This window comes from Oryctolagus cuniculus, chromosome 4 (genome assembly GCF_964237555.1).
Source record: "Oryctolagus cuniculus chromosome 4, mOryCun1.1, whole genome shotgun sequence".
Classification (NCBI taxonomy): domain Eukaryota; kingdom Metazoa; phylum Chordata; class Mammalia; order Lagomorpha; family Leporidae; genus Oryctolagus; species Oryctolagus cuniculus.
Window position 1 is genome coordinate 77,717,059 of NC_091435.1, and position 24,130 is coordinate 77,741,188.

The 24,130-nt window shown below is 38.1% G+C and overlaps 1 protein-coding gene and 1 pseudogene across 14 annotated transcripts in view; both read left to right on the forward strand.

Annotated features, from left to right (window-relative positions):
* STXBP5L (syntaxin binding protein 5L) overlaps positions 1–24,130 on the forward strand; it is a 426,109-nt gene that overhangs the window by 389,639 nt on the left and 12,340 nt on the right. For all 14 annotated transcript variants that reach the window (XM_051859274.2, XM_051859272.2, XM_051859275.2 and 11 more), the window contains 3 exons: positions 3,261–3,621; positions 6,200–6,365; positions 16,680–16,791. In XM_051859274.2, the coding sequence (XP_051715234.1) occupies positions 3,261–3,621; positions 6,200–6,365; positions 16,680–16,791 (639 nt within the window). The remainder of the gene's footprint in view (positions 1–3,260; positions 3,622–6,199; positions 6,366–16,679; positions 16,792–24,130) is intronic.
* LOC108177880 (ATP-dependent RNA helicase SUPV3L1, mitochondrial pseudogene) lies at positions 6,803–11,631 on the forward strand (annotated as a pseudogene).

Here is a 24,130-nt window from a genome sequence, read left to right on the forward strand (position 1 = left end):
TTTAAAATCATAATTTAAAGACAAATTGCTAATGAATATTCTACCACTGTGATTTTCTGTGTCATGGTATAGAAATAATAATCACCAGAACTAATAAAATAGATCTTTCAATATCATAGAGAAGTTGTTTGATATTCCTAGCAAACAAACAGACAATAAATGATAACAAAATTCAAAATAAGTGTAGAATTAAACTCTTGAACTGGTTTGTAAATACTTGGAAGCTTTTTCCTTATCTGTTCAATGATATGTAGTAGGAAGTTGTATTCGGGGTCGGTGCTGTGGCATAGTAGGTAAAGCCACCACCTGCAGTGCCAGCATCCCATATGGGTGCCAGTTCATGTCCTGGCTGTTTCACTTCCAGTCCAGCAATAAAGCTTAAGCTCTCTTGGTTTCTTAACAAATCTAGCTCTGCTTCTAACAGTATCTAGTACACCTTAAGTGACTATGAGTTAGATAGGAAAAAGGCAAGTAAAGATTAATAACTCTTGTCAAAGCCAACATTAGGAACACTGTCCAAACAGTTATACTAATACACACTGAAGAAAAAGTAATAAACAAGTCATACAATCATACTAAGTTTCCATATACAAAGAACTTACATTCTAGTTATTGAGAAGGCCCATGGAAGTTGAGAGAAAAGTAAGGTTTCAAAAATGTATATAAGGGAAAGGGAATGTAAATAGTTCAGCTGAGACTCCTTCAGGCTTTAATTACTAACTTTAACAATTCTTAATCCCCACTAGAACCTTAGCCCATCGAGCCCACCATGTTTCCAGTGTCTCAATTGGCCATTTAACTTTTTTTTTTTTTTTTTTTTTTTTTTGACAGGCAGAGTGGACAGTGAGAGAGAGAGACAGAGAGAAAGGTCTTCCTTTGCCATTGGTTCACCCTCCAATGGCCGCCGCAGCCAGCACGCTGTGGCCGGCGCACCGCGCTGATCTGATGGCAGGAGCCAGGTACTTATCCTGGTCTCCCATGGGGTGCAGGGCCCAAGCACTTGGGCCATCCTCCACTGCACTCCTGGGCCACAGCAGAGAGCTGGCCTGGAAGAGGGGCAACCAGGACAGAATCCGGCGCCCCGACCGGGACTAGAACCCAGTGTGCTGGCGCCGCAAGGCGGAGGATTAGCCTAGTGAGCCGCGGCGCCGGCCGCCATTTAACTTTAATAGCAAAAGACTGGTTAATGATAACAGTGCACTGTAAAACCTTCGGAAGGAAAGGAGAATGTTTTGGTATTTTGTGCATGGCAGTTTTAAATTACTAGCTTTTAAAATCAGTACATTTTTTTCCCAAAAAATACATATTTTATTAGCAATTACAAAACTTAACATCTAAATGTGATTTAAAAAGTATGCCATTCAAGAAATTTTCAATGTATATTATTAAACACTATACTTGAATTTCTATTTTTTGCACCAAATTAAACTTTTCATTCTTTTTTCCTTAAATTTTTTAAAGTACTCCCATGCAGTTCCATTTGTAAACATGCAATTTAGTAACAGAAAGCTGATCAGTGCTTGCCTTGAGTCAGGGTGGAGCAAGGAGCTGATGTCTCAGGGAAATGTTCCATGTTTTCTCATCAGTGGTAGGTTCATGAGTCTGTGTATACTCTTCAAAAGTCTTTAAATGCATATTTTCAGTGGATACAGCTCACTGTATATCAACTCAGATCATTAAAAAACTAAAAGTAGCATTACAACACACTTCAACATCACACTAAAAATTCTAAATAGACTTTCTATAGAATTGTTGTTCCGATGACTTGATGTCAGCAATAGCACTGATAAGCTGTATAAAGTGCAAAGGTCCCATTTCTTGAGCAGTGACCCACACAGAGCTCTCAATGCCATTCAACACAACATGTCTCAAGATTTAAGTTATTTCTAAATTAAGGGAAGGTTGTTATGCTCCAGATACAGTGAATAGAACTGCAAAATTATTGTTAACAAGTAGTACTTTTTAATGGAAACAACTTGAACAAAAATCTGTCACAGAATTTTGAGACCCATTAAAACAAAGTTTAATGAGAAAAAGTAGATACTACATAGTCAGACAGCATTATCAATTCCATATAGATTCTAACTAAAACATTCTTCATAGCTTTTGGCATTATTTTTTACACACAGTGTTGGGTCACTTTTTTCGGTTTTGTTTTGTTTTTGTATTTTGACCCTTGGACTTCTATTCCTGTATCCTCTTCATTCACTCTTGTAAGAGAGTCACAGATTTCTTACTTTTAAAATGGATTTTAAAATACAACTTAAATGTTACATCATCCAAATATATATTTTGAATTTGATAAGCTTTAAGTACTTTAAAATATAGGTAAACTACATTCTAAATGCAATGTATTTTTATCTGTCATTCTTCACTTTTCACATCTATTGAGGCCTATCAGCCTGGGATAATACTCATGATCTCTCAACATGATATAAATGGATAAAGAATAAAAGAGGGCTACTGGGGTGCTCCTTAAATCAGAGTCTGGAAATATCCACAGATCAATATAGCCCAAGTTACTTCCTAAGCTTTGTAGTATACTGTCCTCCAAGTCTGGCAAAAAATATTTCATTGGTAATGATCTGGCAGAATAGTCAATCTTGGAAAATCTAAGTGAGTAAGCCCCTTTTCTATATAAAGACGCATAAGCCTGCCCAAGAGCTGACAGTATTGTTTTTGTCATTTTCGTAGAATTAAAATTACTAGCATAAATTCTACATATTGAAATTTCAAGAAATTTATTCCAAGTGTTCAGTTTCATTAGAGAACAACTTTTTCTAGCAAATAAACCTAAGAAATAATAAAATACAATCAGATTATGTGATCATTTTCAGCTGAATTTGTTATTAAATGAAAGTTATACATTATATTAAATTTGCTTTGTAAAAAACAATTTTAATGGCTACTATAGAGTACATGAAAGAAACCTGAGTTAGTAATCAGGAAATCTGAATTCTAGTCCAGAATTAACCATTAACTTGCTAAGTGACGACATAAATCTTATCATCTTTCAAGGTCTTGTTTACTCACTAATGAGGGGATTTAATAAATTAGTGTATTAGGCTCTTTTAAGGCCTAATATACTAAAAGTTATTGAAACAAGTATACTCACAAATATACTTATTTGTATACTTTACTACAATATTATGAGACTACAAATTTAAATTATCATAATGTATAGCATTTATTGCTCATAGATAAGTAGCAGCTGTTTTCAAAAGAATTTCACATGCCAATGATGGAAATTGTTCTTATAGGTACATTCCTCTCATTAAAAGGAGCTGTGCTAACATTCTCTTGTATGGACCGAACTGGCGGACTAATGCAACCACCATATGAAGTTTGGAGGGATCCAAACAACATAGATGAAAATGAAAAATCTTGGAGAAGGAAACTGGTCATGAACTCTTCCTCTGTATCCCAAGAAATAGGAGATCATCAGTATGCAATAATATGCTCGGAAAAACAAGCCAAAGTCTTCTCACTGCCTTCTCAGACTTGCCTTTATGTTCATAACATCACTGAGACATCTTTTATACTACAGGCAAATGTGGTGGTCATGTGTAACAGTGCTTGCCTGACATGCTTTTGTGCTAATGGGCATATCATGATAATGAGGTACTTGCCTTCTTTATAAATTTTTTGTAATCATGGCAATTTCAGCAAGGTGTGCAATTCTAAAGAGTATATGTGTTACATACACGAGGTTAAGAAGAAACTTAAGATTATTGTTTCATTACATCTGTGAACGTGGTGTGATATGAATTTGATGAGAGTTTGACTTTTTTGTTTTTTGGATATGTGTGTGTGTCTGTGTGTGTGTGTGTTGTCTTTGCTAAAAATGTTTGACATTGTGAATGAAATATGTATTTCAGTTGACACCAAGGAACATATGGAAAGAATGATTCTCCAGCCACTCACATATTTGTTCAACAAACATTTATTGAGCAGATGTAATCTCTCAGGTGTTATGGTAGGCACATAAAATTAGAGTAAACTACAAGAAAAAGAACTTAACTGTTACTGTGTTTCACAGTCCATGCAAGGATTTTTACATACAGAATTTCATTTGACCCACATCTTCTTTAGAACATAGGAAAATACAGTATTACTTGCATCCTCCATTTAAAATCCATTAATAAATTAAAATTAACAAATTTGCCTAAGGTTATAACTTTAGGAAGAAATGAAGTCAGCAACTAACAGTATACTAAATGTCTTAAGACATTTGGAAAATAAGATTTAAGCTGTGAAGTTGTATTCCACCATTACTGCAATGAGACAAAACTTGAGAGATTTGAAAATTATTACCTTATGATTTTATGCATTCAGCAAGCAGTTAAAAACATATATTATGTAGAAGTCACTGCTATTCTTAAAATCTCACATAGTTCCAAAATCAGTGAGACAGTTAAGCATTGGGAAGACCTGTGAATGATATAAAAAATAGTAAAACATGATCCTAACCCTTAAGATTAAAGTGGTAAACAAGTAATTATAATACAAAGGGAATGCAAATACCAATTATAGAAATTATGTAAGTGAATTTTCTAGTCACTTGTCATATTTCTAGAATATAACAGTTTGGAGCACAATCGCCTCAAGACCTAGTTTACTGATAGATGGCAAGTGGCTAACAATTGCTTAAGCTCTGATGTATGCAGACCCAGAACCAAGTTGGAGAGCAGAGGATAACAGAGGTTTTTCTATGTACAAATTCTCCAACAGGGATATACCAGCTACTTTTAGTGAGAACCACCATTAGTTAACCTCACTATATTTCTTTTAAAAGTATCCCAACATAGAAAAAGAATCTTTTTTTTTTTTCAATTTTAAAAGCATTCATTTCCTAGACTTTGGAATTGATTTGCTCTTTTGCTCTTCCCAGCTGCAGTGATGACACATTCTTTTCTTTTCTTATATTTCACAAAATGTAGCTAATCAGAAAAATTCACCAAAAGAAGTTTAACTGGATTTGTTTTGGACTCATGTGTTAAGGATCTTAGTTACCTGAAGTATTTTAACAGATCATTAGTAATACATGTTTCAGATATAGATAATTCTTTTTTCATACAAAAGCCTTTAAAACCCAGTGTGTAATGTATGCATCTCATTTCAGATTAGCCACAAAGCAGTTGCTCTAAATAGCCAGACATGGTTAGTGGCTACCAAGTTGGCCAGCACAGTGCTAGAATCTCATGAAAAGCTTGTTCAAATATCATAGGTTTCAGGCTTCATTTTATATACTAAAGTTCTAGGGCTTGCTATAGTCACAAACTACTCTGATAAAAGAAATCAGTACTTTTTCTTTGAGGTGCTAGTTTTTGAGCTGGAATAATTTACAATCATTGTGCTCAGTTAGAATCAGTAAAATCGCTTCAAAATTTAAGGTTTAATTACAAGGGCCTTTATCCTCGTTGACATTAGAAGTGTGATTTTTAAAAGCAATGACACTGGTTTTCTTCAGTGGTTGTAAAACTGGCTCTAATGACGGTACCCAAAAGAGCATTCAGATGAATATTTTAGCAAAATTACTACCAATAACATTAGGATAAGTATATGGCTACGGGATAAGACACTTCTGATGTCTGGTATTCATTTGGATGTACAACTTTGGATCTATTATTTATAACTTATTTTCATTCCCTTACAGCTGTGGCTGTGGCTGTATTTATTTATCAACCATGCCTTCAGTGCAGGTGCCCTAAGTTATATGTAATTTTCATTTCTTAGGTATAGAGGGTGTAAGGAACAGGGAACCCAAGCCACTCCATTTCCAAGCACAGTGAACTGGCCCCCCTCCATGCTTCTGTCATGGTGTAACCTCCTCAAAACTCAAACTTTTTATCTTAAAGAGAGTTAAGTGTGCAGTCAGACATTTTGTAGCTGTGGTGTTTCTGACATAACTAGAAGCTATAATCATATTGTGAAATGCTGTAAAAAGTGTCCCTGAGACTGCTGGCTACTGCATTTAATCCTTTAAGGACATTTGCTAAGCATCTGTGGGGATTAACATACAAGCGATGTGCCCATTTCCACAATTTTTTTTATTTTATGTGAAAGTCCAGTTTGTTACCACTGACCCTTCAAGTTAATAAAAAAACCATAAAATAATAATAAAGTAATTGCTGTTTTATGTAAAGATCTGTGTCTTACAACTCTAATATGAAATTTAAGTTTACTTTTTTCCATTCAGCCTACCTAGTCTTCGACCAATGTTGGATGTTAATTATTTACCACTGACAGACATGCGGATAGCACGGACATTTTGTTTTAGCAATGAAGGACAGGCATTATACCTTGTCTCTCCTACTGAAATTCAGCGGTTAACCTACAGCCAAGAAATGTGTGATAATCTACAGGTATGTCAAGCATATTTATGATAACATATTGTACATGATTGTTAGAATGAGAGAGTTGTCTAAAAGCTAAAATATCAGATCAGACAATATGCCTTTCCTAGCTCATGTTTTGAATGTATGTTCTTTATTGTAATGCTTTGAATTCTAGTATGGTTCCAGGTATGCACAGAAAAAATAAAGAGGGAGAAAATGTAAAAAAAATCATTCATTTTAATAGTTAGTGTTGTTGTTTGGTTTACTGTTTGTTTTTGCCCTTGGAGAATGTTCTGAAAGATTACAAACCCTCCCCCAGAATAAGAAATATATCTGTATATACAGGAATTATGTATGCAATACAAGGAGTTCATGGACTTTTTTGAGGAAATCTTAATTTTAATTAGGGACCACACTAATAAATATATTTCCTGTGGGTTAGAATTGTGCATTCATAATGGATCATGTCAGTAAGAATAGCCTACAAACAGGATAAAAGTCTATCTAACTTCAAGTAAGTAAGAAATGGCACAAAATTTTTAAATAACATCTTATAAATTTAATTAATCCAACTCTCTCATTTTACAAATAAGGAAACTAAAACCAACATATTATAATATAGAGGTTAAGAAAATAAGCTCTGAACTACAAAGATTTTTCAAGAAATTCAAGGAGAATTTCTATTATGGAAAAACTATGTTTAGATTTTTAAAAACTGATTGCACAAAAATAAAATTATATTTTAATTCCATTTTCCATGAACTTAAAAAATATATAAGGTGAAAAAATTTCATGAATTTCATATATACACGCTTAAGAACATGATACTTCCTACCCTATTCTCCCTCTTGCTGATGTTCCATACTCCCTCCTCCTTCCTTTCTTATGTTTTTAATTTTTACAATGATATACTTTCAATTTGTTTTATAATCACAAGCTTAACCCTTCATCAAATAAAGATGTCATCAAGTAGTAAGTAGAAAAACCACTACTCCTCAAGAGTATAGACAAAGACTCTAAACAATCAAATTTCAGAATGTCAGTTTCACTCCAATACATTACATGATATTTATTAAATTTATTCCAAGGTATTTAAATTTTGTTTTAGCTATATGAATGGGGCTGATCTTACAAGTTCTTTCTCAGCTATGCCACTGTGTATGTATACAAAGACTAATGATTTTTGTTTGTAAATTTTATATCCTGCAACTTTATCAGTTCCAATAGCCTCTTATCAGTTCCAATAGCCTCTCTTATGAGTTCTGATATAGTGTCTTGGTGGAGTCTTTTGGTTCCACTATATATTGGATCATGTCATCTGCAAACAGGGATAATTTGACTTCTCCCTTCTGATTTGTATCCTTTTTATTTCTTTTTCTTACCTAATGGCTCTGGCTACAGCTTCTAGAACTATACTGAATAACAATGGTGAGAGTGAGCATCCTTGTCTGGTTCTGGATCTTAGTGGAAATACTTCCAGTTTTTCCCCATTCAATATAATGCTGGCTGTGGGTTTATTATATATTGCCTTGATTGTGTTAGGAATGTTCTTTCTATACCCAATTTTCTTAAGGTTTTTATCATGAAAGGATGTTGTATTTTATCAGATTCTTTCTCTGCATCTGCTTAGGTAATCAAATGGTTTTTATTCTTCAATTTGGTAATGTAATACATCACATTTATTAATTTGCATTTGTTGAACCATCCCTGCATACCAGGGATAAATCCCAGCTGATCAAGGTAAATGACTTTTCTGTTGTGGTGTTGTACTCCATTAGCTAATATTTTCTTGAGAATCAGGTATACTGGTCTATAGTTGTCTTTCTCTGTTGTACTATTTTCAGGTTTAGAAATTAAGGTGATACTGGCTTCATAGAAGGAGTTTGGGAGGATTCCCTCCCTCTCAGTTGTTTTGAATATTTGAGAAGAATTGGAATCAGTTCTCCTTTAAGTTTGGTAGAATTCAGCAGGGAGGCCATCTGTTCCTGGGCTTTTCTTTGTTGGGAAGATCTTTATTACTAATTCAGTCTCCATCTTGGTTATTGGTCTATTTTCTATGTATTCATGACTCACTTTTTGTAGGTTGTATATGTCCAGAAATCTATCTGTTTCTTCTAGATTTTCCAATTAGTTGGCATATAGCTGTTTGTAGTAGTTGCTGATGATTTTTTTTTTTTGACAGGCAGAGTTAGTGTGAGAGAGAGAGACAGAGAGAAAGGTCTTTCCTCTGTTGGTTCACCCCATAAATGGCTGCTATGGCCTGTGTGCTGCGCCAATCCAAAGCCAGGAGCCAGGTGCTTCCCCTGGTCTCCCATGCAGGTGCAGAGCCCAAGCACTTGGGCCATCCTCCACTGCCTTCCCGGGCCACAGCAGAGAGCTGGACTGGAAGAGGAACAAGCGGGACAGAATCCGGTGCCCCAACTGGGACTAGAACCCAGGGTGCCAGCACCGCAGGTGGAGGATTAGCTAAGTGAGCCATGGCACTGGCCACTGATGATTCTTTTTATTTCCATGGTAATTATTGTTACATTTCCATGTTCACCTCTGATTTTATTGATTTGGGCTTTTTCCCTCTTTTTTTTTTTTTTTGGTTAGTTGGGCTAATAGTGTATCAATTTTGTTTGTTTCAAATAGCTAACTCTTCATTTCACTGATCTTTTATATCTTTTTTGGTTTCAATTTTGTTTATTCTCTAATTCTAATTATTTTTTCCTCCTAATTTGGAGTTTGTTGTTGTTTTTCTAGATCCTTCAGATACATTGGTAGCTCATTCATTTGATGCCTTTCCAATTTCTTGATGTAGGCATTAATTGCTATGAACCTCTCTCTTATATCTGTATCTATAAGTTTTGTTATATAGTGTTGTCATCTTCATTCACTTCCAGGAATTTTTTTATTTTTCATTTCTTCTATGATCTGTTATTTGTTCTGCAGCATGTTGTTCAATATCCATGTGTTTGCATATTTTCTGGAATTTCTTAAGTTGTTAATTTGCAGTTTCATTCCGTTGTGGTCAGAAAAGATACATGGTATGATTTCAGTTTTATTGAATTTTTTGATACTTGCTTTATGGCCTAGCAAATGGTCTATCCTAGAGAAAGCTAAATGCACTGATGAAAATAATATGTATTCTTCCACTTTGTGATGAAATGTTCTGTAAATATAAATTAAGTCTATTTGTTCTATAGCGCAGATTATCTCTGTTGTTTCTTTGTTGCCTTTTTGTCTAGTTTGGTCTGTCCATCAATGAAAGTGGGATGTTGAAGTCCCCCATTACTATAGTATTGGAGTCTATGTCTCCCTTTATATTGATTAACATTTGTTTTAAATATCCAGGTACCCAACATGGGTGCATATACATGTACCATAGTCACATTTTCTTGTTGGATTTATCTCTTAATCACTACATAGTGCCCTTCTTTGTCTCTTTGAACAGTTTTTGTGTTAGTCTAGTTTATCAGATATTAGGATGACTACACCTGCTCATTTTTGCTTTCCATTACCATGGAATATCTTTTCCATCCTTTCACTTTCAGTCTGTGTGTATTTTTGTTGGTAGGGTGTGCTTCTTACAGGCATCAAATGGATGGGTTTTGTTTTTTAATACATTTAGCTAGTCTGTAACTTGTAACTGGACGATTTAGGCCATTTACATTCAACCTTATTGTTAAGAAATGACTTGGGCCTATTTTTCCATACATATTACTATTGTTTGGATTTCTGTTGAACCAAGACACACTATAGTCAAACTTTTAACAGTAAAACATAAAAGATGCTAAAATGTGCATGAGAAAAAAATGTCAGACTACCTTCAGAGGATCTTCAAATAGACTTGACAGCTCATTTCTCATCAGAAACCTTACAGGTTAAGACAGAATGGAGAGACATAGTCCAAGTCCTACAAGAAAAAAACTGTCAATCCAGAATACTGTTACCCTGCAAAGCTCTCATTTATAAATGAAGATGAAATAAAGACCTTCTAAACAAATAGAAATCAAATTTTTCAGCACTTGTCCAGCCTTACAAGTGATACCTGAAGATGTGCAACACACATCTGTCACTCCCCCTCTTCATGGAGGAACGACACAGGACCCTGCACTGTTCTTTTGTCTGCTCGGCCCTTCCCGGGTTTGCTGCTGGTTCTTCCCAGGTTGGCTGCCGATCCTTCCACCTCCGTGGAAGGGCGGCTCCCCCTGCCACTTTCCCCACTTCCGCGGGGGAGTGGCACACCGCCGGCCGGCTCTCTCGGGGGCTGCTCAGATGTTATCCGGATGTTCCCTTTAGATGTTCCTCGTGCATGTTGTCTCTCTCCTCCTTTATAGTCCTCTTCCACCAATCCCAACTCTGCTACCCACACGCCGAGTACGCTGCTCTCCTCCAATCAGGAGCAGGATCAGCTCCTGCAGGTTATTGGTCGAACTGGAGGCAGCTGTGTAGAAGTTGTTTACTCCTCTCCCAGCGCCATATTGTGGGAGAGCAGATGCAAAGAATAAGTCTTAATTCCAGTAACTTAGTCTAGTGCGAGTTGCTCCCCACACACATCCAACCTCATTGATATTTTTGTTGACTTTTCACAAGTTGATGGGCAGTATTTTGTCTGCAATATGGATGATTTTAAATTTTCTGCAGAGTTGATACAACATATTCCACTAAGTCTGTGAGTGAGGTATGTGTTCTGCACAGCCCCTATCAACAAGAAGCAGCCTTTTGTCTGCTCGTCTCTGTTACAGTTTGCCAGGCAGTTCAGCAAGAATGAGCCCCTGACCTTTGCTTGGTTACGCAAATACATCAAATGGCCTTTACTTCCGCCTAAGAATATTAAAGAGCTCATGGATCTTGAAGCTGTCCACGACGTCTTGGATCTTTACCTGTGGCTAAGCTACCAGATGCCAGCCTCGTCCGTGACCTCCAGAAAGAACTAGATGGCATCCAAGAAGGGGTACACAGCGTCACCAAACTGATTAAAATTTCTGGGACACAAAAGCTGTTGAATTTGGAGAGCTGCTCTCCAGGGAGCCTGTCACGCTTGTCAGGAACCTTGAAGGGCCAAGCTCAGAGGACTCATGGCACCAAAGCCGTGGGGAGTAAAGCTGCTGAGCCACCCAGCCCTGACACAGGAGGGGTGCCCTTGACCTCCAGACTGGTGCAGCAAGGGCTCCTCACTCCAGACATGCTGAGGCAGCTGGAGAAGGAGTGGCTGATGCGACAAACTGAGGCTGGCAAAGAGAGAGCAGAGTCTGGGACTCACGCAAAAGGAACATGAAGAAAGAAGAAGGAACCTAATTCTGATTAGTTTTCATGTTTTTTTTTTTTAATTTTGCAAATCTATTTTAAATCTTTAAAAAAAAAACAGAGAAAGATAGTCATCATTATAAAACAATACGAAGGCAGAAATTAGTAAAAGTTCAACAGAAATCCAAACAATAGTAGTACATCTATGTGCTTCCTGTACTTGGATATTCCTTTCTTTCTTCAAATTAGGGATGTTTTCTGCTATTTTTCACTGAATAGCCCTTATAATACATTCTGTCTTTCTATACCTTCAGGAATCCCTAGGACCTGTATGTTAGGTCATTTGATAGTGTCCCATAAATCTTGAACAATGTTTTCAGTTTTTCTAATTTTTTTTTTGGTCTTAGATATTTCTAAAAATGTGTCTTCTAGCTCAGATATTCTTTTTATTTATTTTTTTATTTATTTATTTTTTGACAGGCAGAGTGGACAGTGAGAGAGACAGAGAGAAAGGTCTTCCTTTTGCCGTTGGTTCACCCTCCAATGGCCGCTGTGGCCGGCGCGCTGCGGCCAGCGCACCGCGCTGATCTGATGACAGGAGCCAGGTACTTATCCTGGTCTCCCATGGGGCGCAGGGCCCAAGTACTTGGCCATTCTCCACTGCACTCCCTGGCCACAGCAGAGAGCTGGCATGGAAGAGGGGCAACCAGGACAGAATCCGGTGCCCCGACCAGGAATAGAACCCGGTGTGCTGGCACTGCAAGGCGGAGGATTAGCCTAGTAAGCCGCAGCACCGGCCAAGCTCAGATATTCTTTATTCTGCCTCAGCAAGTTTGTTGTTAAGGCTTTCCACTATATTTTTATTTGAGATATTCTTAATTTCTAATATTTCAGATGAATTTCTCTTCAGCACCTTTATCTCTTGGCAAAATATTTCATACACATCATGAATGAATTTCTTTAACTCATAAATTTGATTCTCATTGTTTTTGATCTTATGATCATTCTTTTGAAATCCTTTTCAGCATTTCTTCAATCTTCATCTTTACATTATAATACAAAAATGTTGTATTCTTTTTGGGGAGTCATTTTGTCTTCCTTACTCATGTTTCTCATATTTCTACATTTATTTTTAGGAATATGTGGAACCACTTGTTGGTTTTCTCCACTGATAGGTTTTATCTTTGAAATAATCCTCTGTGGCTTAGTGGAGTGTCTGCCCCTTTGATGGTTATTCAGAGATGTGTGCTGGGTGAGGTCAGGGAGAGAGAGTACATGGTGACACCTAGTTGTGTATGATAGATCTCCTCTATTGTCAGCAGTGTGGAGGGTATGATCACATCGGCTAGTGTGGTCACTGCCTCACCTCCTCTCTGCCAAGGTCCCTTGGGTGGGCCCACAGTGGCTACACACCCCACCCACACAGATTCATGAACTGTACAAAGAATCTGTGAGGTCCTCAGTGTAAGCATAGAACCCTCTACAATGACTCACCCGAAGCACTCAAGAAACTCTAAACCTCTGAAGCCAGGCACAGTGATTGCCCATAGACCCAGCTATATCCCATCCCCTACTGTGCAGTCACAGAATTCCCACGGTCATAGTGGATAGCCCTCCCAAAGTCACAGAGAGTAGGGGACCCATTTATTCTCATGGGCCTGCTCTGTTCACAGAGAAAACCAAGGCATCCACAGAACATGCTGCCTGATGGTGTTCCACCATGGCACTTTGAGTACAGTCATCCATGATAGAATAAGGCGAGGGGAGATCTCACAGGCTTAAGTGGGCACCTCACCACCTGCCAACCCTCCAGGCCAGACTCAAAGTCAGTAAGGACCAGGGATTATCCCTCAGATAAAATCCCCTAATTGCACACGCACAACTGCAGCTGCCTTCACTTGCCTTACCAAGATGGCACCTTCTCCCTTCTTGTTGCTGGGATTCCTTGTTGCAGGGGTGGGAAGGAGGCAACGTGCTTTCCCTTCATGGGGTTAGGTGGGCACTCTGCCCACCACTAACACTCCATGCCGGACTCAAAATCAATGTAGTCCGCAAGGTTCTTCCTGAGGCAATATCAGCAGTGACAGATCGCCACAGACTCCTTTCACTTCTAAGAGGATGGTGTCTCTTCTTGACTGCCCAACTTTTCACTACCAAGTATGGCTCACTGCAGGAGTCAGGGAGGGGAAGGAAGCAAGATAGCTTCCCTGCTCAGTGGTGGGTGGTTGCTGAGACGCCAATCACCTCCCCAGGCTGACATATAAGTCTGTGGATGACTGTGGAAATCCCTCTCAACTAAAACTCTGAGCAGCAGGGCATGAAGCAATTTCTTCCCACCTTGACATGGGAAGATGATGGCTTGCAGCCAGCAGCTGGCTGTGCCATGCAGCTGGCTGCAGCGGTGTCTCTGTTTTCTCTCTTCATGTCTCATGGAGTCTTCATTGTTATTTCACTTCTTTGCCAAAAAATTTCCATCAGTCATACCTCTGGAAACATAGTTCTTCCTCTGTTCTTTTAGTATCCCAGAGCAGCTGAAGTTAGTGTGGCTGCACCCTAGTCAGCCATCTTGGAAGAAAAAGCCTCCATGAAATCTGTGAAGTATCCTCCTAGATGACTTGTATTTTGGCTCCTCCATTTGTGTGACTTTGGACATTTTACTTATCCCCATCTATATGTTCTCTACCTTGGAACACTGTAGTAAGAATTAAGTAAGAATTTATATAAACCACTGAACCCAGCACCTAAAACACAGAAAGCGCCGGCGCCACGGCTCACTAGGCTAATCCTCTGCCTTGTGGCGCTTGCACACTGGGTTCTAGTCCCGGTCGGGGCACCGGATTCTGTCCTGGTTGCCCCTCTTCCAGGCCAGCTCTCTGCTGTGGCCTGGGAGTGCAGTGGAGGATGGCCCAAGTACTTGGGCCCTGCACCCCATGGGAGACCAGGAGAAGCACCTAGCTCCTGCCATTGGATCAGCGCAGTGCGCCGGCCGCAGCGGCCATTGGAGGGTGAACCAATGGCAAAGGAAGACCTTTCTCTCTGTCTCTCTCTCTCTCACTGTCTACTCTACCTGTCAAAAAAGAAAAAAAAAAACACAGAAAGCTTCTTTAATACAAATTATAATAGTATTATCTTTATAATTTATTTTCAGCAAATATTTATTGAGTTTTTACTACATGTCTTGTACTTGGCTAAGTACTAAAAATATAATAATATACAAGACCCTACTTGCTAATATGGAGAAAGAGATAAGTAAACAGACAACCACAGTGCTCTATGGAAATGCTCAATTTAGTGAGACAAATAAGAAGACTCCTGGGTTGTTGGAATAGAAGTGAGGTGGTAGAGAAGGATTGCAGGCACCTCTGACTTCTAATGGTTAAACAGAACTTCCCCAGGGAAATGGAGGCCTAGACATCAAAATGCTAAAGCTAATCCAGATGAAAAGTGGTGGCATACAAAATGTTTGGAATTCAGAAAAGTACAGAGCTGGGAAATGAAAAGAGTAGAGAGATAGTGAAGAATAGATCTTGGAATAACTTGTAAAGCTCCTTAAGGAATCTATTGTTTATCTTCAGGACAGTAGGAAATCATTGAAAAGTTTAAGCAGTTTTTTTAATTAAAACACTATTTTGATTGTAGTACAGCAACCTGTTTTGAGCAAGTAAGACTGAAGGTGTGAAAATAATTAGGAGGGTTTGTAAAATTATTAACAATGAAAATATCAGTGAAATGAATAAAGAAGGTCAACAATGAGGCTGGAGATAAGTAAGCAGATTCAATAGTTGTAAAATGTAATCAGTTGGATTTGGGGATTATTAGGAGTGAGGGAAAGGAAGGAATTGATCATTATTACTGGGGTTTTGACTTGGGGAACTAAATAGATATTGCTGCTGTTTCCAAATATAAGGGCTTTAAGGAGGAAGAGGTGATAGGGGAAGATGAAGTTAAAGTCCCACCAGAAGTTCATAAGCAAACTAATATTAGGTCACAGATTTCCTGACTTCATCTAAGTTCCTTTCTCCATACTGATGGTTTTTGGGTTTTTTTTTGTTGTTTTTTTTTTGTTTTTTGTTTTTTGTTTTTTTTGTTTGTTTGTTTTTTTTTTTGTTTTGGACAGGCAAAGTTAGGCAGTGAGAGAGAGAGGCAGAGAGAGAAAGGTCTTCCTTTTTTCATGCTGCGCTGATCCGAATCCAGAAGCCAGGTGTGTCTCCTGGTCTCCCGTGCAGGTGCAGGGTCCAAGGACCTGGGCCATCCTTCACTGCACTCCCGGGCCACAGCAGAGAGCTGGACTAGAAGAGGAACAACCGGGACAGAATCCGGCGCCCCAACCGGGACTAGAACCTGGGGTGCCGGCGCCACAGGTGGAGAATTAGCCTAGTGAGCCACAGCGCCGGACAACTGATATCTCTTAAATTCTAATTTCCTTTAGAAAAATGGAAAGAGCAAGGTCTTATGAAATTACAGATAGCAGCAGATCTATGTAGATTCTGATTTAGTATGTGTGGGATCTGACCTGAACATTAACATTTTTAACAAGATGCTTACCCAGTCATTTTAAGGCTCACCAAAATTGAGAACAATTACACCTCATCATTCAGTAGCTATGTACTTTGACTCATTTAAATAATTTTGAACCATTTTGTAATTTTGTACTTAATATAAAATAGATCCAACTTCTTCCACTTAACCACCATGGGCTTCCTATTTCATAGAAAAGTCCATGCTTGGTTCAGAGAAAAGAACCAGTATAAGAACAAGACTGTAGTAATTGAAAAAGGGTGAGAAAGCTAGATTGGCAGTCATTGATCAAAGGTAGAAATTAATCCTAAACAACTACATTAGCTTCCCATGCTTCGTAATTGTAGAGGGGAAAAGAAAGATAAGAAAGGGAAATTTTTAGCATATCAGTTACTACAGAGTGGAAGGAAAAGGTAATGGAGAAAGAAAGGCCAGAGAAAAAACTCTAAGCAAAGCAAACATCACCAGGGAATTATATGGAAGGCAGACTGTCTTTTCATGATATGCTCTAACATACCACAACCATGTGCCTTTTTATCTATTCATTTCTTTTTAGTTATTCTAATGCTTTTGTCTTTGAATTTGGCACAGGACATGCTAGGAGATTTGTTTACTCCCATAGAGACACCAGAAGCTCAAAACAGAGGCTTTCTCAAGGGACTGTTTGGTGGAAGTGGACAAACATTTGACAGAGAAGAGCTCTGTGAGTAAAATCTTAATTATAAAAATGTACCTTAAAATGAAAGACCTGTGTGTGTGTGTCTTACTGTAATATGTAATCTCAAATTCCAGACTTTGTAAAAATATGAATATTTATTTCCTTCTATTTTTTTAAAGATTTATTTATTTGAAAGGCAGAGTTACAGAAGTTACAGAGAGACAGAAACAGAGAGACAGAAAGAAAATCTTCCACCCACTGGTTCACTCCCCAAATGGCTACAATGATTGGGGCTGGCCCAACCAAAGCCAGGAGCCAGGAGCTTCTTCCACGTCTCCCGCGTAGGTAAAGGCATCCATGGACTTGGGCCATCTTTTGCTGCTTTCCCAGGCACATTTGCAGGAAGTTAGATAAGAAGTGAAGCAGCCAGGATGTGAACTGACACCCCTATGGGAGCTGGCACCATAGGCAGCGGCTTTACCCACTATACCATAGGGCCAGCCCCTTACTTGCTTCAGTATCATAAAAAGTATTTCTGCCTATCAAATATGAATAAAATCAGCCACTTTATGTTAGGAAATAGTTTAACAAAAATGATACATGTAATTCATACAAATAATGAGCAAACTAATAAATGTCCCATTTGTGGGTAAATATACATGCATGACAAGGTGAGAGCATTCAATCATTAAAAGTTTCTTTTTTAATTAGTTAATTTATTTATTTGAAAGGCAGAGCTACAGAGAGAGAGAGAAAGAGATCTTCCATCCACTGGTTCACTCCCCAAATGGCTTCAACAGCAGGGGCTAAGCCAGGCCTCAGCCAGGAGTTTCATCCAGGTCTCCTATGTGGGTGTAGGAGGATAAGGACTTGGGTCATTTTTTGCTGCTTCCCCAGGTACAATAGAAGGGAGCTGGATCGAAAATGAAGCAGTCAGGACTCAAACTAGTTCAGTGGTTTAATTCACCATGCTACAGCACCAGCCCCTGAAGTCTTTGAGAAATGTTTTTGAATCTGGCTGCCTTTAAACATTGCTGGGAAACAGATCCTTTATTCAGAATGCAAGTTTTGAAGATGCTAAAGAATAAATTACTTTAAAAATCTACCAGTGAGTCTCTAATGAACAATGATCAAAAAGCAGTAGGAAGATACTAGAGAGTATCTTCAAAGAGAAGAATATATTTTCCATGGGAAATATTAGCTACCGGTTAAGACATCTGTTTCCCCCATCAGAGTACCTGGGTTTGATTCGTGGCTTTGATTCCCTATTCCAGATTCCTACTAATGGGGACCCTGGGAGTTAGCAGTGAATATCCAAGAAATTAGGTTCCTGCCACCTACAAGGAAGATTTGGATTGAGTCCTCCACTCCCAACTTTGGCCATGGCCTAGCCCCAGCCATTGTAGGCATTTTGAGGAATGAGCCAACAGATGGAAAGTGCTGTCTCTCTAGGTTTCCTCAAATAAATATAAATAGCAACATAATTATTCAAGAATATGTCACCACCATTTGGTCTTGCAGATAAAATTCTTGAACTCAGAACTATGCAAAAATATATTGATTTGATTAAAAAATTATTTGATCAAAAAAAAGAATGAAGTATTTACAATACTACAACATGGATAAAGCTTGAAAATATCATGCTTAATCCAAAAAAGGCCATATCTTGTATGATTCAATTTATATGAAATGTCAAGAATAGGCAAATTCATAGAGATTTGAAAGTAGATCAGTGGTTCCTGGGTTGAAGCAAGGAGGAACTCAGAAGAAGTGGTTAACAAATACAGGGCTTCATGCTGGGGTAGTGAGTTTGTTCTAGCATCAGATAGTGACAGCTGCACAACTTTGTGAATACATTAAAAATTAATGAGCTATATAAATTAAAAGGACAAATTTTATGGTATGTGGACTATATCTCAATAAGCCTCATTAATTAAAGAAATGTAGATTCCATTCTAATATTATATCCTGGATATATTCATTAAATTTGTGCAAAGACACTGCTTTGCTTTTCTTTTTTTTCTTTTCTTTTCTTTTTTGTTGCTATTTGGTCCATTCTTTTTTTCCCCAGAAAATTTTTATTTAAGGTATACAAACTTAATGGATTCATAGATACAACTTTAGGAACATAGTGATTCTTTTCTTCATACCCACCCTCTCACCCTTTTCCCTCCTCCCTCTCTTTTTCCCATTCTTATTTTTTATTAAAATCTATTTTCAATTAACTTTATGCACAAAAGATTAACTCTATACTAAGAGTTCAACAAATAATATGAAAAAAAAAAACTGTTCCTCAACAGTGTTTTTTCTTTTGATTTCTTCCATGACCACTGTTTATTCAGGAACATGTTGTTCAGTCTCCATATGTTTGCATATTTTCTAGAGATTCTTGAGTTGTTGATTTCCAGCTTTATTCCATTGTGGTCAAAAAAGATGCATGGTATGATTTTGACTTTTTTGAATTTGCTGATACTTGCTTTATGGCTTAGCCTGTGGTCTATCCTAAAGAAAGTCCCAAGCACTGATGAGAAGAATGTGTATTCTGTGGCTGTAGGATAGAAAGTTCTCTAGATATCTGTTAGGTTCATTTGATCTATAGTGTTGATTAACTCTGTTGTTTCCTTGCTGATTTTCTGTCTGGTTGATCTGTCCAGTTGCTGAAAGTGTGGTACTGAAGTCCCCCGTTACTATTGTATGGGAGTCTTGTCTCCCTTTAGATCCATTAACATTTCTTTTAAATAGCCAGGTGACCTGTAATTAGGTCATTTATTATATTTTATTATAATTTATTATATTTATTACATTTATTATAGTCACATCTCCCTGGTGAACTGATCCCTCAATCATTGCATAGTGCCCTTTTTTGTCTCTTTTAATAGTTTTTGTGTTAAAGGTTATTTCGTCTGATGTTAGGATGGCTAAACCAACTCTTTTGATTTCTGTTAGCATGGAATATCTTTTTCCATCCTTTCCCTTTCAGTCTGCATGTATCTTTGTTGGTAGGATGTGTTTCTTGTAGTCAGCAAATAGGGTTTTGTTTTTTAATCGATTTAGCCAGTCCTTATCTTTTAGCTGAAGACTTGAGACCATTTATATTCAAGGTGAGTATTGATTAGTTACAACTTGGCCCTCCCATTTTTCCATAAATATTACTATTGTTCACTTTGGATTTCCTTTGTACTTTAACTGTGAGATCTTCTGCCTTCATCTTCTTTCATAGTGATGACCATGTTTCTGTGTTTCTATGTGCAACACATCCTTAAGCATCTTTTGTAAGCCTGGACAAGTGGTGACAAATTCTTTCAATTTCTGTTAGTCATGGAAGTTCCTTATTTCACCTTCATTCATAAATGAGAGCTTTGCAGGGTACAGTATTCTGGGTTGACAGTTTTTTTTTCTTATGACTTGAATATTCCTCATCATTCTCTTCTAGCCTGTAGGGTTTCTGATGAGAAGTCAGCTGTGATTCTAATTGGAGATCCCTTGAATGTAATCTGGTGTTTCTCTCCTAAACATTTTAGAATATTTTCTTTATGTTTTACTGTGGAGAGTTTGACTACAATGTGTCATGGTGAGGATCTTTTCTGTTCATGTCTTATTAGGAGTTCTATGTGTCCCCTATACTTGGATGTCCCTTTCTTTCTCCAAATTAGGAAAGTTTTCTGTAATTATTTCACTAAAAAAACCTTCTAATCCATTCCCTCTGTCCACGCTTCCAGGAACTCTTAAGACCCGTATGTTGGGTCGCTTGATACTGTCCCGTAAGTCTCCAATACTGTCTTTTAGTTCTTTAATTTCTTCCTCTTTTTTTTTTTTTTTTTTTTGGTCTAACTGAAATTACCAGAGATTTGTCTTCTAACTAGGGTATTCTTTCTTCTGCCTCACTGTGTCTGTTGTTAAGGCTTTCCACCACATTTTTTACTTGATCTATTGAACTATTTATTTCCAATATTTCATTTTGATTGCTCTTTAAAATTTCAATTTCATGGGAAAAATGATCACTCATGTCATATATGGATTTCTTTAATTTGTGGATTTGCTTCTGATTACTTCTAAGTAATGCTGTGATCAATTTTTGAGTTCTATTTCTGACATTTCTTCAGTCTCTTCATTTTTACATTCTAGTATTGAAGTGTTGTTGTGTTCCTTTGGAGGCGTCAAGTTCTCTTCCTTATTCTTGTTTCTTGAATTGCTGTGTTTATTTTTAGGCAGGTGTGGAGATACATGTTCGGTTTTCTTTTTTGCATTGTGATGGTTTTTATCCTTTGACTATGCCTCTGTGGCTTAATGAAGGGTCAGCTCTTTCAGTGAATACACAGAGGCATGTGCTGGGTATGGCCAAGGAGTCCTATTCAGTATTCTAGGGTGAGCGGAGTGTCCAAGAGGACACCCAAGTTGGGTGTGTTAAATCAATCTCTATCTCTCTATCACTTTTTTTTGACTTTTATTTAATGAATATAAATTTCCAAAGTACAGCTTATGGATTACAATGGCTTCCCCCCCCCATAACTTCCCTCCAACCTGAAACCCTCCCCTTTACCACTCCCCCTCCCCTTCCATTCACATCAAGATTCATTTTCAATTCTCTTTATATACAGAAGATCAGTTTAGCATATATTAAGTAAAGATTTCATCAGTTTGCACACACATAGAAACACAAAGTGAAAAATACTGTTTGAGTACTAGTTATAGCATTAAATCACAATGTACAGCACATTAAGGACAGAGATCCTACATGAGGAGTAAGTACACAGTGACTCCTACTCTTGACTTAACAATTTAACACTCTTGTTTATGTCGTCAGTAATCACCCTAGGCTCTTGTCATGAGTTGCCAAGGCAATGGAAGCCTTTTGAGTTCGCTAACTTTCATCATATTTAGACAAGGTCGTAGTCAAAGTAGAAGTTCCCTCCTACCTTCAGAGAAAGGTACCTCCTTCTTCTGATGACCTGTTCTTTCCACTGGGATCTCACTCGCAGAGATCTTTCATTTAGGTCATTTTTTTTCACAGAGTGTCTTGGCTTTCCATGCCTGAAATACTCTCATGGGCTTTTCAGCCAGATCCGCATGCCTTAAGGGCTGATTCTGAGGCCAGAGTGCTGTTTAGGACATCTGCCATTCTATGAGTCTGCTGTGTATCTCGCTTCCCATGTTGGATCGTTCTCTCCCTTTTTTATTCTATTGGTTAGTATTTGCAGACACTGGTCTTGTTTGTGTGATCCCTTTGACTCTTAGTCCTACCGTTATAATCAATTGTGAACAGAAATTGATCACTTGGACTAGTGAGATGGCATTGGTACATGCCACCTTCATGGGATTGAATTGGAATCCCCTGGTATATTTCTAACTCTACCGTTTGGGGCAAGTCAGCTTGAGCATGTCCCAAATTGTACATCTCTTCCCTCTCTTATTCCCACTCATATATTTAACAGGGATCACTTTTCAGTTAAGTTTCAACACTTAAGAATAACTGTGTATTAATTACAGATTTCAACCAATAGTGTTAAGTAGAACAAACAAAAAAATACTAAGAGGCATAATGTATTAAGTTGTTCATCAACAGTCAGGGCAAGGGCTGATCAAGTCACTGTTTCTCATAGTGTCCATTTCACTTCAACAAGTTTCCTTTTTGGTGCTCAGTTAGTTGTCATCGATCAGGAAGAATATATAATATTTGTCAAATTGGGACTGGCTTTTTTCACTCAGCATAATGTTTTCCAGATTCCTCCATTTTGTTGCAAATGACCGGATTTAATTGTTTTTGACTGCTGTATAGTATTCTATAGAGTACATGTCCCATAATTTCTTTATTCAGTCTACTGTTGATCGGCATTTAGGTTGATTCCAGGTCTTAGCTATTGTGAATTGAGCTGCAATAAACATTAAGGTGCAGACAGCTTTTTTTTTTTTGCCAATTTAATTTCCTTTGGGTAAATTCCAAGGAGTGGGATGGCTGGGTTGTATGGTAGGGTTATCTTCAGGTTTCTGAGGAATCTCCACACTGACTTCCATAGTGGCTTTACCAGTTTGCATTCCCTCCAACAGTGGGTTAGTGTCCCTTTTTCTCTACATCATCGCCAGCATCTGTTGTTGGTAGATTTCTGAATGTAAGCCATTCTAACCGGGGTGAGGTAGAACCTCATTGTGGTTTTGATTTGCATTTCCCTGATTGCTAGTGATCTTGAACATTTTTTCATGTGTCTGTTGGCCTTTTAGATTTCCTCTTATGAAAAATGTCTATTGAGGTCCTTGGCCCATCTCTTTAGTTGGTTGTTTGTTTTGTTGTGGAGTTTCTTGATTTCTTTGTAGATTCTGGTTATTAATGCTTTATCTGGAGCATAGTTTGTGAATATTTTTTCTCATTCTGTCGGTTGCCTCTTCACTCTCCTATTTATTTTGCAGTACAGAAACTTCTCAATTTGATTCAATCCCAATAGTTAATGTTCGCTTTGACTACCTGCACCTCCAGGGTCTTTTCTAGGAAGTCTTTGCCGGTGCCAATATCTTGCAGGGTTTCTCCAATGTTCTCTAATAATTTGATGGTGTCAGGTCATAGATTTAGGTCTTTAATCCACGTTGAGTGGATTTTTGTGTAAGGTGTAAGGTAGGGGTCTTGCTTCACGCTGCTTCATGTGGAAATCCAGTTTTCTCAGCACCATTTATTGAATAGACTGTCCTTGCTCCAGGAATTGGTTTTAGATTCTTGATCAAATATAAGTTGGCTGTAGATGTTTGGATTGATTTCTGGTGTTTCTATTCTGCTCCATTGGTCAATCCATCTGTTTCTGTACCAGTACCATGCTGTTTTGATTACAACTACCCTGTAGTATGTCCTGAAATCTGGTATTGTGAAGCCTCTGGCTTTGTTTTTGTTTTACAAAATTGCTTTAGCTATTCGAGGTCTCCTGTGTCTCCATATGAATTTCAGCATCATTTTTTCTAGATTTGAGAAGAAGGTCTTTGATATCTTTTTTTTTCTTTTTTTTTCTTTTTACAGACAGAGTGGACAGTGAGAGAGAGAGAGAGAAAGGTCTTCCTTTTGCCGTTAGTTCATGTTCCAATGGCCGCCACAGCCAGCGCGCTACAGCCTGCGCACCTCACTGATCCAAAGGCAGGAGCCAGGTGCTTCCCCTGGTCTCCCATGGGGTGCAGGGCCCAAGCACTTGGGCCATTCTCCACTGCACTCCCAGGCCACAGCAGAGAGTTGGCCTAGAAGAGGAGCAATTGGGAGAGGACCCAGCGCCCCGACCGGGACTAGAACCCGGTGTGCCGGCGCCTCTAGGTGCAGGATTAGCCTATTGAGCTGCAGCACCGGCCGGTCTTTGGTATCTTGAATGGTATTGCATTGAATCTGTAAATTGCTTGTGGGAGAATGGACATTTTG